Below are 17158 nucleotides of genomic sequence, written 5' to 3' on the forward strand. Positions count from 1 at the left end.
TATTATGTTATGCTTTCAAATATGTTTTAATATTAAATTGTTTTTGAATATTATTTGAAACATTTAACCTTAAATCGTCCAGCCTGGTAGGAGACTAGAGATTGTTTTAACAGTTCATTCAAAGTGATGACAGGGTTTAAATTACAAGACATCAACACGTTATAAAACCGGTTCAGCATTGACTAACTTTGTTTGAATCTTCGCCTCAGTAGGCTATGTGGGGTCGAAAATTTGCAACAGGTAGCCTATACATTTTCCAGACATTACTTGCACAAGTAAATTCAGAAAAATCTAAATCAATGGCTTGAGCAAAGGGCATTTTATTCTTTAACAGAATTTTTAGAATACCAATAAGAAAATGTTCTATAATTAATAGACTAAAATGTTTCAATTGTTCTTTTATTCACTAAATCTATTGTTATTTATTTATTGTTTGTATTTGACATATTTTAATTTATTGTTCTATTGTATTGTTTAAAAACAACAGACAATATTATTGAATGTATTGTCCTTTATATAATTTGTAATGTATCATATTTTAAAATTGTTGATTCTTTTAATTTTACTTATTGTTATTTGATTTTAATTTATATTTTAAGGATTTTAATGTAGTTTAGTTTTCTAAGTTTCATAACGAAATCAACTGTCATAAAACTATGATGTAATTTTACACTTATGAATAAATAAAACATTTTTTAAAAATTCTTGATGTCATTAATTTTACTATTTGTAAACCTTTTGAGATTTATTAAACAATTTTACAATATGCTCACTTTACAATTTTAAATAGATTTAAAGTTTTTTTTTAATTTGTAAAACAAATTTTAAGTTTTTATATTACCTTGGTGTCCTTTGAAAATATTCTGGATTATACAACTAACTTATAAAGATGTTTACAGAAAAACGAGTTTCCCTAAATTGTACAAGACACGAACCAACGGAGGCCCCACTTTACAGGACCAGCTCCCAGCTGACAGTGGATTACTCACCTGGGTGACATGCAGGGAGCTGCAACTGCGCCAGGTGGAGTGCTCATCATCCGTCGCACGGTGCAGCAGTGACGTATCGTCTCCGTCGAGACGGGACACGGAACGTGGCCGCGGTGAAGTGCGTTCCAGGGCCATGTCGGCTGCTGCGCCTATGTCCGTCTTCATGGCAGAGCTGAGGAACTGAACACACACACATGCACACGCGCTAGCACATCTTACCAATCTCCACCCCCACCCACCTCCCGAAGGATTATAACTTACTGTGCAGCAGAATTAATCTGAGAATATCTGGACAACATGGTGGAAGCCCAGTAGTAACAAACCCTTAACTCTGGCACAATGTGCCAACCAACCTAATAAATTATGTGGTTAATTGTACACCAAATTGAATTAATTAATTTTTGAACAGCACATAAAACCAACAGGAAATATTTTGTATAATAAATATATATTTACCACTACATTAAAGTTTTACCAATTTAATTCACTCTGATAAATAAATAACGAGAATTTTGATTTAAACGATGTTGTGAGGTAATGAACTTTCGTTTTGATAAGATGTGCTCAGTGATTACAATTAATCAACACAATCGTCTAAATACTCGTTAGTTACACAACAAACTTCTATATTTTAGCTATGATCCAGTTCCTGGCACATCAATAGGTTAGTATCTTCTACAGATTTTAAACATTAATAGTCTAATATTAATAACTTTGTATATTTATTGTTAGCCATGACATGCACAAGTCCAATAAAATCTAATATGGGTTTATATACGAATATTTCTGAAAAATTAGTATATAATACTTCACAATTGCCCTTAGCCATCAAAATTATAAATTTCATACATTTACAGTAATTACAATATTTCTGTAAAGAAATGTATATTTTTACCAGTATTTTAAGTCTTTAGGATCATAACCAAAAAGTACAAAAATCCCAGAGATGCAATCTTTCAAGAAGCAAACACAATTCAAAATTGTACACAGAAATTTGAAGTAAAATCATTACGTCACACTAAAAACGAAACACACTCTCCTATAGTGACTGAATATGAAAAACATATTTTAAAGCAATGCCAAAACTCATAGCTTTTTTTACAGCTTCCAAATCTGAAAAAAATTCTGTTCTATAAAATATTCTATACTGACAATTACAAATTAATAAAATATCCACTATGAAAAAAAGGTGCCAATAACTGTCAGACAAAACCCTAGGCATCATTGTATCATTCTCATTTCCTTTTATTGAAACTCCATATAGGTACCCAATATTTTTATCCTCACATATGGGTAGACCTGTGTCGATTACATTTTTCCTCCTGGAATGGCAACAGATGAGATCTACCTACAAGCACTGCTAGCCAAAGTATGAAGGAGCTATGTGGCAGCCATGCGGTGCAGACATAGCGAGGTAGCCACATACCTTGCTGACGGTCATGCCACGACCTCGCTGGGCTGCTTCATCCTCATCACTGTCCAATGAGGTCTCCTCACTCTCCTGCTCTGTTATGAGGTCCAGTTCCTCATCCAGATCCTCGAACATGTAGTAGTCCCCTGAGCGAATAGCTGCAACCACAACAATTTTTGTTTACATCAATTTAACTAAGAAAGTATACCTAACAATAAATATCAGATTAAATTTTTATACATTTCTTCTCACAAGTTTTTCAATTTAAAAAATGGAATTATCTATTTTCCAATAAGATGAATTTTTTGTAGAGTTTAAAACATTATTTGTAAAGAAGTTAATGAAATCAGGTAAGTTGTTTCAGACAATTTTAAACTTGTTAAGTATCAATTGCTTATTTGATTTTTAAGATTTGAAACACAATGATTATTAGGATAACCAACTAAAAATATGAGTATTTACATAAGAAATGTTAGTGATAAATTAATTTAACTATCACAAAACTGCAATGTCAAAAATATAAATAGTGATTAATTTATTAAAAAAGATAAATTAACATGAGATAACTATTAAATATTAAAACGTGGATTTTAAACTAACTTATTAATAAAATAGCCTAACTTAAAGGCACAGTTAAAGAAGAGCTGAGGAGAAGATTTCTAATGAAGCACCAAAACACCATTTTAAACATTTCCGCTGTAAAACTTATAAATCAAGCTATGGTGAAGCAACATACTATTTATGTACAAAAAACGCATACAAATCTACATTAGCTGGACTAACACCACGGAACAAATAGACTAACTAGTTTAGGACGTGACATCAACAGCTTCACAAGTCATATATATATATATATAACACTTTTTTACAATGAATTAAAGTAACTAATAATACTAACCTACTAACTATAATCACATACTAATATTTAGGTCATAAAATATACAGTACATTAAACCGTTCATTATTTCTTTCAAATTATGGATTTAAAATAAATTAAAACTGCATCAAGATGTTTTGAACACCACACTATGATACCCTGAATTACAAATTGTCCAACATTCTTGTCATATATGTTTCCAAATTGTTTACAAAATGGAAATAAACATGTAAATATTTTTCTAATTTAAAGTGGTTAATATAGAAAAACCCAAAATACTTAAATTAGACGAATTATTTACAATATATAGTAAATATTTTCTTCTTATACAGAAAGAGAAAAAACAAAAAGAAATTATATAAAGATGTGTTACACATTGGAAGGTAAAGAACACCTCCAAGAGTTAGTTCAAGAGCAACATTACTTAAGAAGACCTTATTCATTATTGATTAAGAAATAATCGGACAAAAATCAATCAGTTTGTTATGATGGAATAAAATACTGAAAAGACCATAATTTAAATCTTCCTGTAAATTTAGCAGTCATTGACATTCCAATGGTGACACATTTAATATGGTCACTTTATACCAATGATATATATATATTATATATATATATATATATATATATATATATATATATATATATATATATATATAAAACATGGAGCATGGAGGTTCTCAGTGAATAGCCAACAATACAAACACTGAATAAACGGCAGCTCTCAATATGGGTCATGTCTTGTCACAGGAAGTCTGCTCTAAATCGTCTAATTATTATTTCGAGTTAAATAATTTTGGTGTCATTATATTTGTGAAAAAATCCTCTAAACATTTTTGTTCTTGCAATTCTTGAGAAAAAAATGCTAGGTTTTAAAAAAAGTTTAAATGGACACCATTTTGAAAATACTAAGAATAATTTCATGATATTCTTTTCAGTAATTGGTCCCTATTATCATAAACATTTGAGTGCAATTTAGTATAATTTAATTTATTACTTTTTAATAAATTAATTTTTTTATCAAAAACATACAGACAAACAGATGGGAAATTAAACATCGGAGACCCATGTTCATTCATATGATAAAATATTTAACTTAATTACATTAAAACATAAAACCAATACTTAACACTTTAATTTAAAGAAAAAATAAAAGTGTTAAATATTGGTTTTATGTTTTAATGTAATTAAGTTAACAGTTAACCAATATAAGTTCCATCTACAACATGATGAATCATGTTTGTCTTGACCTGAGCAATAACGTGATATACCTTTGTCCAGACAGTTACGGGACATCCTGTATATAGAGGTCATATTGAAATATATAAGATTTGTTATTATTACACCAGAATCTCTTTCATTTCAGAATAATTACGCCATTTAATTGTGAGAATGGATCACAAATTCTTCATTGTGTTTTGGTTTGAGTGAGTCAGGTGTGAAGACAGTAAAAATCACACCAGCCATTGAGCCAGCTCTTTGAGCACTTATTGTTAAAAAATCCTTTTTATAACATCAAAGAATTTGTAAAATTTAACAATATTTCATAGCTATGGTGGGAAGGGTTGATTCAATGCGAAAATTGAGTTTATCTCTATTTCACCTTCCGCGCAGTGCAGTATCTGAAATCCGACAGTATGTAACTAAACCCGGTGCTTGGGGTATCGACTTGAATCCAGGAACACGGGAGATAAAGGGTTAAGATTTTATCTCTTTTCACTGATGGCAATGACAATTACTGGTATAAAAGGAGTAGGTTCGTATGTAAAAATAAATTTATCAATGACTAGTGACATTTGCTACATATTTGATGTTAACGTGTGTTTAGTCATGAAAACAATTCAGATTTCTTAATTCTTATTAATGTTTCCAAAATGCGCAAAGGCAGACACAGGAAATTACTCCAACACATTGTTACAGATAAAATTTGTTACAATAAGAAATTAGTACAGGATGGAAAATTAATAGTGAAAATCTATCAGTTAAAAGTTCTAATCAAAATTAGTGTAATAGCAGCCAAAGATGAGTGCGAGTATGATTCAATTCCAGTTTGATCAATGGACGGCTTTGGATTTTATCCTTCTGTGGTTCTCCACTCTGTTCACACTGGTACTCAAATGGTGGACTTAGAGAGGTTAAATGCATTTGATCATCTAACCCTGCAAACTATACATTTACTGTCATAATTATGTTTCTGTATATATTAGATGTACTGTAAATTAATTAATTTTGTTTCTCGTAGAGTTTATAGCTGAAAAATATTAAAATTAAACTGTAAGCCCTGGTTCCACTGGATCTGTCTCGTCCCTGCGTGCATGTGTACATGACAACTGAACTGAGTCCCGACTCTCTGGGCAGTCCGAGTGTCCGAGATGAATGACTGGTTAGTCTGGTACAACATTACAATGTGACAATGATGGTGAGAAGCAGCAAGAAGCACCCAAGCACCCAGCAGTATCTGTAATGACTCATGGTTACCGGCTCTTGAGTCCGCAGGTCTCCTCCTGCGAAGAACGACAGGACCTTCAGATCCTGCTAGCAGAACAGGCCCAACGTTTGAAATGATAAGCAAAATACCAACCAAAACATTAAAATAAAAAACACCAAAATTAAAGAAACGGATGCAAATATTCTAAAACAAAATTATGGCACTTCAAAATCTAGTTGTTGTGCTTCTCCAATCCTTAGTTTTACTAATAATACTCCAAAATACACAAATATTTAACAACATATTTTTAAGGGCAAAACTATACAACTATTTGAGAAGTTATAACTTAGCAACTTATATAATATACAACAAATTAAAACAACATAAGTATATTATAGAATTACATTAAGATAGCACATGATTTTTACCCTAATTTCATTAAAGTTGAGCATAAAGTAGCATTACCATTATTAATGACAAAATATTATTTAGTGATAATATTTCTTGTTGCCTCCTGGTTTTTCAAAAATGGGAAACACCAAACAGATTTGGTTATCTGCTGAAATTAAAAAAGAGAATCCAATATTTATATTTAAAGCTTAAATATGTTTCCTATAATCATATAATTAATGTAGAATCTTGGAGGATTGGAAAAAAGGTTTATTGTACTATCACTAGTATAAACGAATACAACATTTACCAATATAATTTTTATTTTTTTGCACAAAATAAAAAATTATATTGGAAAATGTTCTATTCGTTTATACTAGTGATAGTACAATATAATTAATGTTTGATAAAAACGTTTCATCATTTTACTTCCAACAAAAATGGTACTAACTGCAAGATTTACAAAATAATGTACATTATTCTGACATTTGCTAGTTTATTTATAAATATTTAGTATGCTTTCAAAATATTTAGTTTGATCATTAGTAATTTTTATTAATTTTCTGCAAAAATGTCTTTATTTTAAATTTTAATACTCAAAATAGAATTTAAAATTTTTTTTAAATTTTATGAGTCGTAAGTATATTAAAAATGGTGCATATTTCTAGATGACTATTTCACAGATAGTATTATTTAAATACTTGTAACGTACATAAAATTTTGTTACTTAAAATAATTTTACCTAATTGTATGGCAGAAGTGAATGCAAAAAAATTCCTATTACCTAAAATTGAAAACCTAAACATGCTACCATTGTGAGTTGTATACCAGTAATAAATATCAGGACAGGCTACGAATGAGTGGACAAGAGGTACATTCACAGGCTACCATTGTGAGTTGTATACCAGTAATAGATATCAGGACAAGCTGCGAATGAGTGGACAAGAGGTACATTCACAGGCTACCATTGTGAGTTGTATACCAGTAACAGATATCAGGACAAGCTACGAATGAGTGGTCAAGAGGTACATTCACAGGCTACCATTGTGAGTTGTATACCAGTAATAGATAACAGGACAAGCTGCGAATGAGTGGTCAAGAGGTACATTCACAGGCTACCATTGTGAGTTGTATACCAGTAATAGATAACAGGACAGGCTACGAATGAGTGGACAAGAGGTAAATTCACAGGCTACCATTGTGAGTTTTATACCAGTAATAGATATCAGGACAGGGTACGAATGAGTAGTCAAGAGGTACATTCACCGGCTACCATTGTGAGTTGTATATCAGTAACAGATATCAGGACAAGCTACGAATGAGTGGTCAAGAGGTACATTCACAGGCTACCATTGTGAGTTGTATACCAGTAATAGATATCAGGACAAGCTGCGAATGAGTGGTCAAGAGGTACATTCACAGGCTACCATTGTGAGTTGTATACCAGTAATAGATAACAGGACAGGCTACGAATGAGTGGACAAGAGGTAAATTCACAGGCTACCATTGTGAGTTTTATACCAGTAATAGATATCAGGACAGGCTACGAATGAGTAGTCAAGAGGTACATTCACAGGCTACCATTGTGAGTTGTATACCAGTAACAGATATCAGGACAAGCTACGAATGAGTGGTCAAGAGGTACATTCACAGGCTACCATTGTGAGTTGTATACCAGTAATAGATATCAGGACAAGCTGCGAATGAGTGGACAAGAGGTAAATTCACAGGCTACCATTGAGAGTTGCATACTAGTAATAAATATTAGAACAAGCTGTGAATGAGTGGACTTGTATACTCGCAGGCCCATGATTGTTTTCTTTTAGTGACTAGTGTGTGTACAGTGAGCAGTCCTCACACTACACCCTCATGCTAAGGTCTGTTACTGGATCCAAACTCACAGATTATTACTGCAATCGTATTGCTTGAGGGTTCTCTAACCTGAACAACATACTTAACTTTCTAATAAGATTATAAATTTTACTTTAACAAACTTTGCATACAAAATCATACATTTTTTATAAAAGCTAGGGAATCTGAAATTAACTTACAACTTATGTTGTGTCTTTCGTAATATTTCCTAGAAGTGTCACTTAAATAACTGAAATCATCTTTAATAAAATCATGTGCTCAAAATCAACACTTTTTATTGAACCCACAACGCGAATATACAATATACAAATATTCTGTATTTTAAAAATTTGATTTTTAGCTCCAAAATACAGATTTTAATTGTTTTAAATTAGTGAATAAACTTATTTAATACCAAGCATTTAAATATAATTAAAATTATGGAATAAACTAACTGTTTCATTCTCTGCTTATAATGTTAGGTATTACTTTACTAGACTTTAAATTCTTCTTAAAACTTGTTTATCAGTTTAAGAGAAAAATTAAGAAAGATTAATGCAATATATATATCTAAGTTTAGGATTAAAAATATCCTTATTCACTGTATTTTAACAATACAATCATCAAAAATGATAAAAGAATTTGATTTACACTCACTTAAAGGAACTGAGTTTTGTGAATTTAAAGAGTTTGCTAATTCAGGCTAACACGTAACAGATTGAACAGAACAAATATGATGAAATCCTTAAAAACTGTTACAATAAATTTTATAACGGGACCATCTACTTTTCTCCAATTTTGTTATATTAGATCTTAAATTCAGATTCTACATATAAACAAGTTGCAAGTCTTCAGATTAAATGAATTTCGAAAAAAAAAAAAAAAAAAAAAAAAAACAATAAGTTAGGGATTGTTGCAAAACACTAGGTTTGGTTCTTCAAATGAAAAAAGTCTGGTTTGCACATTCCTAAAAGCTAACACAAATTTACTTCATACTATACATCTTATCTAACAGAATAAGCATTAAAGACATTTATCATTCCATTATTTACATAATTTACACTTATTTTTGGCATTACAACAATTTCATGCAAATGTTAATGAAATATTGCTATATTTACAAAATAAAAACATTTAACTTTGTAACTCGTTCTAAAATAAATATTTAGAACACTTAAACCTTTTTTTTTAAAGCTTTGGTGTCGGCGGTGTTTGATTCAGGCCGGCCGTGATTAACAGTGATGTGCAGATCAGGTTGAGTTCTGTAATCTGCTGGATTTTACTTTACTTATTACTGGATCTAGCTTACTTATTACTTAGTTGATTGATACAAAGTGGATGTCTTCTTGTAAAAAAAACTTAATTACCAGTTTTGAAACTGTAAAAGTTAAAAAAACTGTTAATCAAACTGAAAGTCCTAAAGGCGTATATCATTACAATAATAATAAGCATTAAAAAAGGTTACAATTTAGATAGAATAAATAATGTGTAAAATTTTCTTCTTTATAAAGGAAATATAACGTTTGGTACGTATAACTAGAATTTTCGGCAGTAGCATTTCGATAATAACTGATAGAAGTTATTTACTCACAAAACCAAAAGACATTGCAACAAAAAATACATTTATGAAAATTGCTGATTATAATTAATTGTTCAAATTACAGTTATTTAACTTGTAGTTTCTGAAATTCAAGGTTGAAATAAATGAATCCATGAATGAAATGGAGATAAATAACTTCCACTTACTGGTCTAACAATAAACAAGATAACACCTCTTGAATGTGTTTTGAGTATTTTACAAGATATTGTAATACATGTATTACAATTTTTCAATATTTCTCACCCCTACATCACAACAACCTCCCAATATCCGATGGTATCTGACCAGAACTCTTGAGATAATCAAATGGGCAAAACAGTTCTGAGACCTAAGAATGCACCACTTGAAAAAAAGAGGTTTCACCAAAATCAAACAGGGTACTATAGTATGTTACACAGTCATTCATAGCATATAAAAGTTAACACAATAAATAAAAATTAAAAATATTTGTATTACATCAATTTATTTACATATTTGTACATATTAAATGATAAAGGCACTTCAGACAGAGCTTCTTATTACTGTCCTAATTTACATTTAACCATTTTAGGATCAGATGAAAGAATCACAATTCATTAAACTGTATACTCTTTATTTAATGGTACTGAAAAGTTGGACATGAAATAATGTTCTGAAATGTTACTAGAGCAAAATTTATTTAAAAAATCATAGAACCAGCATATTTTTAACAAAATGTTTTAGCTTTCTTGTTAACAATTAAGTTTACCAACCAATTTATTTAATATTGATAAATACAGCCAGAAAACTAAGAGGTAAAAGTTTTGCCATGGGATTAAGTGCATATTGATGAATTAATCAAACTTGATGTAAAATATTGGACAAACAAGTGAAACACCATTTTAATTTATTAATCAGTAATACAACTGACAACAAATAAAGTTTTCCATTCCAAAATTAATTAATTAATGTCTGAGGTGTTTAAAATATTGTGTCAAAGCATGATTTCTGTCGATTAAATAATTTATTGATAAATAGTTATATTTTCAATTTTGAGATTATAAAAAGTAAAAAACATTGTGGCAGTAAACTGCCCGGTAACTTTACAACAGCAGTAAATTGACATCTGGTCCTAAGAGGTTTAAAGTAAAAAAAGAAACTAAAAAATCAAAGGTGCAGAGAAGCTGATGGTGGAGAACAGAAGCTACAAGATATGGTTACGCTACATGTGTGGTGAGATCGAGGCGTAGAGGGTGAGACAATGGAGTGGCGAGGTGTGGAGTAGAGAGGCAGCCAAGGCGGACCAGACCGCCGGCTGACCACGGCTCCGTAGGGTGGTGGCGAGAACACAGGGAATGAGTCATCCATTGAGGGGATGCGCGGGAGCAGTTCAGACATGGGTGGAGAACCAAACGACATCCGTTGAGGTTCCAGGTAACCCTCGAGGCCGGAGGCAGTCGCGATGGCAGAGGTGGGGGTGGGAGCCTGCAGCAACGAGCCGGCTCGTGGGGTGGCGGGGGGCTCATCCTCTACAGGGGTGTGAAACCCCTGCGGTGACACAGGGGACGAGATCTCAGGAGAAGAGTCTTGAGCGAGAGGAGCAGTGGCTGTTTTCAAATTAACAAACAATTCGGCCAATTTGTTTCTCAACTTGGAAACCCCAATGGATATTGAATGCACTGGATTTATCAAAACATATAAGATAAGACATGTTACGAGGACTTAACCTTGCTTTTATGGAAGTCTACCTACTTATTAAAATTCTTTTGGATTACAGAATTGATTTAACCACTTCTGAAAACATAAAATGTCTTAGGGTTTATTACATACAGTGGGAGGTTGATGGCAAAAAGGTGACATAACCTATAAGTTACATAATATATCATATTTTATGATTTTGGTTTATGTTACATAACAATTATGTTTGAAACATCTATTTACTCTCAAACATGTATAAAAACTTAAACAAACGTTTTTAACTGTTAGTCACTTATTGTTTCAATGTATTATTACAATACCTAACTTAGATACAATCAGGTAATATGTAGGCCCAGATGATGAATAAATACGAAATATAATACGAAAATAGTTCCTATATATAATTAAAATTATTATCTACATTTGATTTATATTTATTATATTTAATGTAAACTTTCTAGTCCCATCCAAAGACCTAGTGAGAAAAGAATCATTTTTAATATACTGTAAAATTGTAACCTTGGGTTCAGAGGGTCCATTCCAGTTTTAAAGTAATTAATAAAAATCCAAAATTATCACCATTGTCTAGAAACTGCAGCAAAACGTTACTTAGAACCTATAAGGCTAATAACTTTTAAAGACCGTAGTAACTTCATTAAACGTATTAAAGACAAAATTTGCATTGGATATGAAACTACTTAGACTAATACTTATTTAAATTTTGTTTATTTGTTTTTAGTTAATTTTAATGTGAGTGGGCTACGATTAAATTCACTATATCTTAACATTCCACACCCAGTAATTCCCACTTTCTTGCTAATACAAACCAAATTATGGATATGTTCAATGAGGTTATACCACCATTTCATTCATACACAATCCAAAATGATCATACCCAAAATAAGCTTTCACCTGTAAAATGGCTGCTCGGCTCCTTGTAGCTTGGCCCCTGTACTTTCTGCTGTGATGCTTTGATCCTGTCCATTTTATACTTAATCTTTTCCAAGATCTTGCGTTCCGCTTCAAGCTGTTCTTGGATCTGTTTGTGGCTCAGTTCTTCGATTAATTCTGCACCTCTGCAATACCAATCACCACAAAATATTAGGTAAATATTTTGACAGTATACAGACTTTAATATGCACATCATATCGTCTGCCTGCATAGTTAAAAATGAAAACCTAAGCTTTTATCAAATGTTTGTAGAGACATACATAAATAACCTGAAGTTAATTTCAAATTTTATTATTTGTGCAATATAGTCCTAACTCTCAGTTTAATAGTATGAATGGTTTAAACAATAAATTTTATTCAATTAATTTTGTTGGGCCTACTTTACAAACTAGCTTACTGCTTAATAGAACTAATTTTGTTTCCAACGACCAAGTCTTTTCCTGTAACTTGGTGTAGACCTTATAAGCTAAAACCTTGGCAAACCTCAGTTCATCGTCTTTAAGACATATAGTATTCAAAAGTGTCTTGCAAGAGGAGATGACCTTCCCGAATACTCTAATTCTAACAGAAATGTTGACTGATTATTTTTAGACATTTTAAACACAGTTTATCTTGAATTTACCCTAAAGACACCTTAGTAAAAAGTGTTTAATTGCAATACCACCATGCGTTAATTGTTACAGTTTAAAACAACTAACTATAAACTGAATAATTTTCCTCAAATAAGGCTTCAACTAATTTTTATAAACATTACACACTATACTTTGTTTTAAAGTCAAATAATCTTTCATTATAAACTTATTCATTTAGAATATTAACAGTGTCAATAAAAGATTATTAAAGTAAATTGTCTAATTTACAAAGTACAACTTTTAAAATGATACCAGAACATTTATACTGTCCTCAATAGGAAATTGTCAGTTGTGTAAAAGGGATTGTCAGCAAGCCAGGAATCCAGTGCTGTCTTCAGTTCTAATCTGAAGGACGTAGCCAGCAAGGGGGTCCAAGGGGTCCAGACCCACAAATTTTCAATTTTTTGCAATCACTATTTTACCAAACGATTATTATTATTTAGTTAATTCAGTATTACTGACATGTACTGTTGAAAGACTCTCACAACACATAAACGGGTCAAGAACTTTTGGAACAATAGTATTAATAGTAAGGAGGGCTATAATAGGGATGTGATTTTCAACGGCCAGCAAATAAAATTATGTGATAGCGTAAAATTTTTAGGTATTGATCTGAATATAAACTTTTCTTGGAAAAAATGTATTGAAATATTAGGAGATTGAACTCGGCGTGTTATCAAATACTAGTGTAACGAAATTCAATTAATTTGGAAACTAGAATAATAATTTACTATTCTTTCTTTTTTCAATAATTCAATATGGTATTGAATTTTTGGGTTCATCTTCTGACTTCGATAAAGTTTTTAAGATCCAAAAAAAATTATAAGATATTTTAATTTAAAGAATTATAATTAATGACCTTTTCATCATTTAGAACTTTTTACAAACCTCTGTTTAAAGAATTAAAAATCTGATCACTTCCAAATTTATACATTCTGAAAACCCTACTAACAGTACAATCAAACTTTGAAAGCTTATCAAAGTGATAACTTTGATCATAATTACAATACAAGATTTAAAGCAAATTTTCAATATCCCATACATCGACTGCGTCTGGTAGAAAAAACTCCAAAATACACGGCAAAAAAACTATACAATAAGTTACCTCAAAAATATAAACATATAGGTAAATCAATTCAAAAACATTTAAAAGCAAACAGATTTTTTGTTGGAAAAAACTATTATAGTATTGATGAGTATTTGATGGATCCTGAATTTTAAAATTGTATTTTAACATAGATTGCATTAAATTTGTTACGCTGTCTTGACCTCTTATATGTATGTTTATGTTTATATGTATATGTGAATGGTGATGTGCACATGTATGAATGTATATGTGTATGTGACAATGTTACCTGTTTCTATAGCAATGCTATGTATAAATGTTGATGTAACAACAAAGACTGATTCTAATTCTGAACAAAATGGGGTATTACTCTCCATCCACTACGGGAAAATATCAGTTGTCTGGATCACACAAAATGTTTTCCTGGTACATTCTTGTCTATTCCTGTCTTGAATCTCAAGTCTGTGGGGAGGCAGTTGTACATTTTCTTTCCTATATCTTCATCGCTTTTATCTGTATATAGTGCGAGATGATGTCTCGAAAGAGAGTACATTGATGCATTTCAGGTGTTGTGGTTATGAATGTTGGTACATTCATAAGGTCGATACAAAATCACCTCACGATTCCCAGCAGCTTAACTATTTATCTTAATGTTTGTATACTTATACACTGCACCCCAGGGTTATTTATATTGCAAAAATAATGCTTAAGAAGCTCATACTTACTTTGAAAATGTATATACTAATACTTAAATGCTAGGAAATAAGTAATCACAAAGTTTATGTTTTCTTTTATACATCAACTATTAAATTCTTTTATTTTATTTTATAAATTTGATATGATGAAATTGATTTTCAAAAGGATGAACTACTATCAAGAAAAGAATGTTTTTTATTTAATCTACAGTTGCTTACTGTTGTTTTATTCTGATGTATCTAAACTGCTGATATTTTTACTCTTAGTGAATAATAAAAACTCTTAGTTTTTGCAAAAAAAACCCATTCTGTTAACACGTTATACACGCCCCCACGGCAAAACACTGCAGAAAACTTTTCATTAATATTTTCTAGTTTGGGGAAAGTAGGGGTAGTAGACCTTCCATGTTATACTCATTTCCTTCCTCCACTACCTGATTTTGGGTAAAACCAGTCTGCAACGGGCTTTGGTCTGCTACTAATCGAACATTAAGTTAATGTGTGAACATTTTGTTAACAAGCATGTAATGGTAGACTTTTGTTTTTGGTTGATGAAGCAATTTGCTAATAGGCATATATTTACTTCATTATTTTTTACTTGCAATTCTGTATGTTTAATGAGTTATGTGTCATAGTGGCAGATGAATATCAGTGGTCTAATCGCTAACATTGTGTGTAATCGCTGTACAGTACAAAACGTTTATATGTGCAATTTTGAAGGAAGATTATCTTTTTTACTCAGAAATATTAATTCCATGTAGAGACCTATATGTCTTAAAGACAATGAACTAACTGAGAAACTTGATGATATTTTGGAAGATTTACTTAACTTTTATCGTTTGTACAGCTGTTTATATACAGGGTCTGTATAATAAGTAACCGGACTGAGCCTGCCCCGCTCCGTCAAAGCGTCTGCTAACCGGTATCTGGTGCTGTAGTGGTGGTGGGGGGTCTAGTGAAAGGGAACCGGGCTGCAGCAGTTGCCTCCAAGCGCTTGGAGAGTTAGTATCGAGCGAGAGCGGAGTGCACGTTCAGTTACCCCGTTGGAATGAAAATGGAGAGTACGATCGAGCAACGTTTTAGCATTAAATTTTGTGTCAAACTCAAGACAGCGGCCACGGAAACTCTTCAAATGATTCAAGAGTCTTACGGTGAGGATGCTCTGTCCATAACTCAGGTGTTTCAGTGGCACAAAAATTTCCGGGAGGGCCGCGATGACATCCATGACAAACAGCGCGTCGGTCCTCCATCAACGAGTCACACAGACACAAATGTGCAAAAAGTGTGTGATGTGTTGAACAGTGATCGTCGTCTGAGCATTCGGGATATCGCAGATGAGGTCGGAATTGATAAGATGACCGACCATTCAAAACATTATTAACCCTTTGAGTGCCACGCGAAGTGGTGGAGGTCATGTAGCCAATGCCAATCATTTGTGACAGGCCATTCCCCTCAGTGCCAAGCACTATTTTTATGTTACTGCAGTATTTTACTAAAAAATTAACATCTTCCTTAAAAATTAACATAATGAGACACTTTTTGCTTTATTATTTGGGGCAAGATACAGGCTACAAGTTGGTATATATATATTTTGTCCATAAATTTAAAAAAATATTTATATATGTGTAAACAAAAAAAAACACATTTGTTTTGTTTAAGATACAAAAAGTATTTATTTATTTTTGTTTTATTAGTGTTATGTGCCAATTTTATGTTCCCCATGTTAGTTGGAATAAATGTACCAAGTTTCATAAAAATACATTTATATATAACTGAGTTTTGGATTTTTTTATATATTGCTGCAAAATGCTGAAAACCTGCACCAACATGCACGCTTACTCTTGTTCATGTAAAATATATTTAACTAGTTTTATGAAATTAAATCAAGGTAGATTATACAACTGTTATTTATTTATTATGAACAGACTTAAATTAATTACTTTGGGCTTATTTCATTAGGCCTATTATACTAAATCCTTCAGATGAAATGACTGAGTGAATGTTTTTATCATATAGACTAAGAATGAATTAATGTATTTTCGCGGTCAGATTCCGTTATATGCTCCAAACACTTTTTAAAAATTAACTTAGAACGTTATAAAACGATGTAGTTGAGTAACAGAACTAACATTCCATCAATCAACAAGCATTTCCAGATATTGCAATCGGTATTGTTGTCGCTGTTATCTTATCTTCCTCGAGAATCCTGATTACTGCAGGCAACGCGGCATCACATGATTAGTTAGTAACCATTATTGTAATTCATTATAATCATACGTAAATGAAAAATTAGCGTTGGGGGCATAATGTTAGTTCTATTAGTCAACTACATCGTTTTATAACGTTCTAAGTTAATTAAAAAAAGTTTAAGCGTTGGGGGCATATAATGGAATCTGACCTATTTTCGCTTAAGTGCGATCTGTTCCTTTTACTCATTTCGGCAAACTATACCTTATTAAAAAATAAAATTGAACTGAAGTAATAAAAATATGAAACTTTTAAAACACTAATCAAAATGTCAACACAGCCACACTTGACAGCTAGCAGAAACAACTGAACGTAAACAAAACGATTGCAGCGTGACAACAGGCGGTTCACGCCATAGCCTTCTA

At 31.6% G+C, this 17158-nt stretch overlaps 1 protein-coding gene across 1 annotated transcript in view; it reads right to left on the reverse strand.

Annotated features, from left to right (window-relative positions):
- LOC124365534 (piezo-type mechanosensitive ion channel component) overlaps positions 1-17158 on the reverse strand; it is a 192913-nt gene that overhangs the window by 60960 nt on the left and 114795 nt on the right. Inside the window, exons 28-33 of the mRNA XM_046821521.1 lie at positions 12109-12278; positions 10682-11111; positions 9807-9826; positions 5756-5809; positions 2416-2558; positions 990-1169 (exon numbers count right to left, since the gene is read on the reverse strand). Of these exons, the coding sequence (XP_046677477.1) occupies positions 990-1169; positions 2416-2558; positions 5756-5809; positions 9807-9826; positions 10682-11111; positions 12109-12278 (997 nt within the window). The remainder of the gene's footprint in view (positions 1-989; positions 1170-2415; positions 2559-5755; positions 5810-9806; positions 9827-10681; positions 11112-12108; positions 12279-17158) is intronic.

Source organism: Homalodisca vitripennis, chromosome 6 (genome assembly GCF_021130785.1).
Source record: "Homalodisca vitripennis isolate AUS2020 chromosome 6, UT_GWSS_2.1, whole genome shotgun sequence".
Taxonomy (NCBI): Eukaryota; Metazoa; Arthropoda; class Insecta; order Hemiptera; family Cicadellidae; genus Homalodisca; species Homalodisca vitripennis.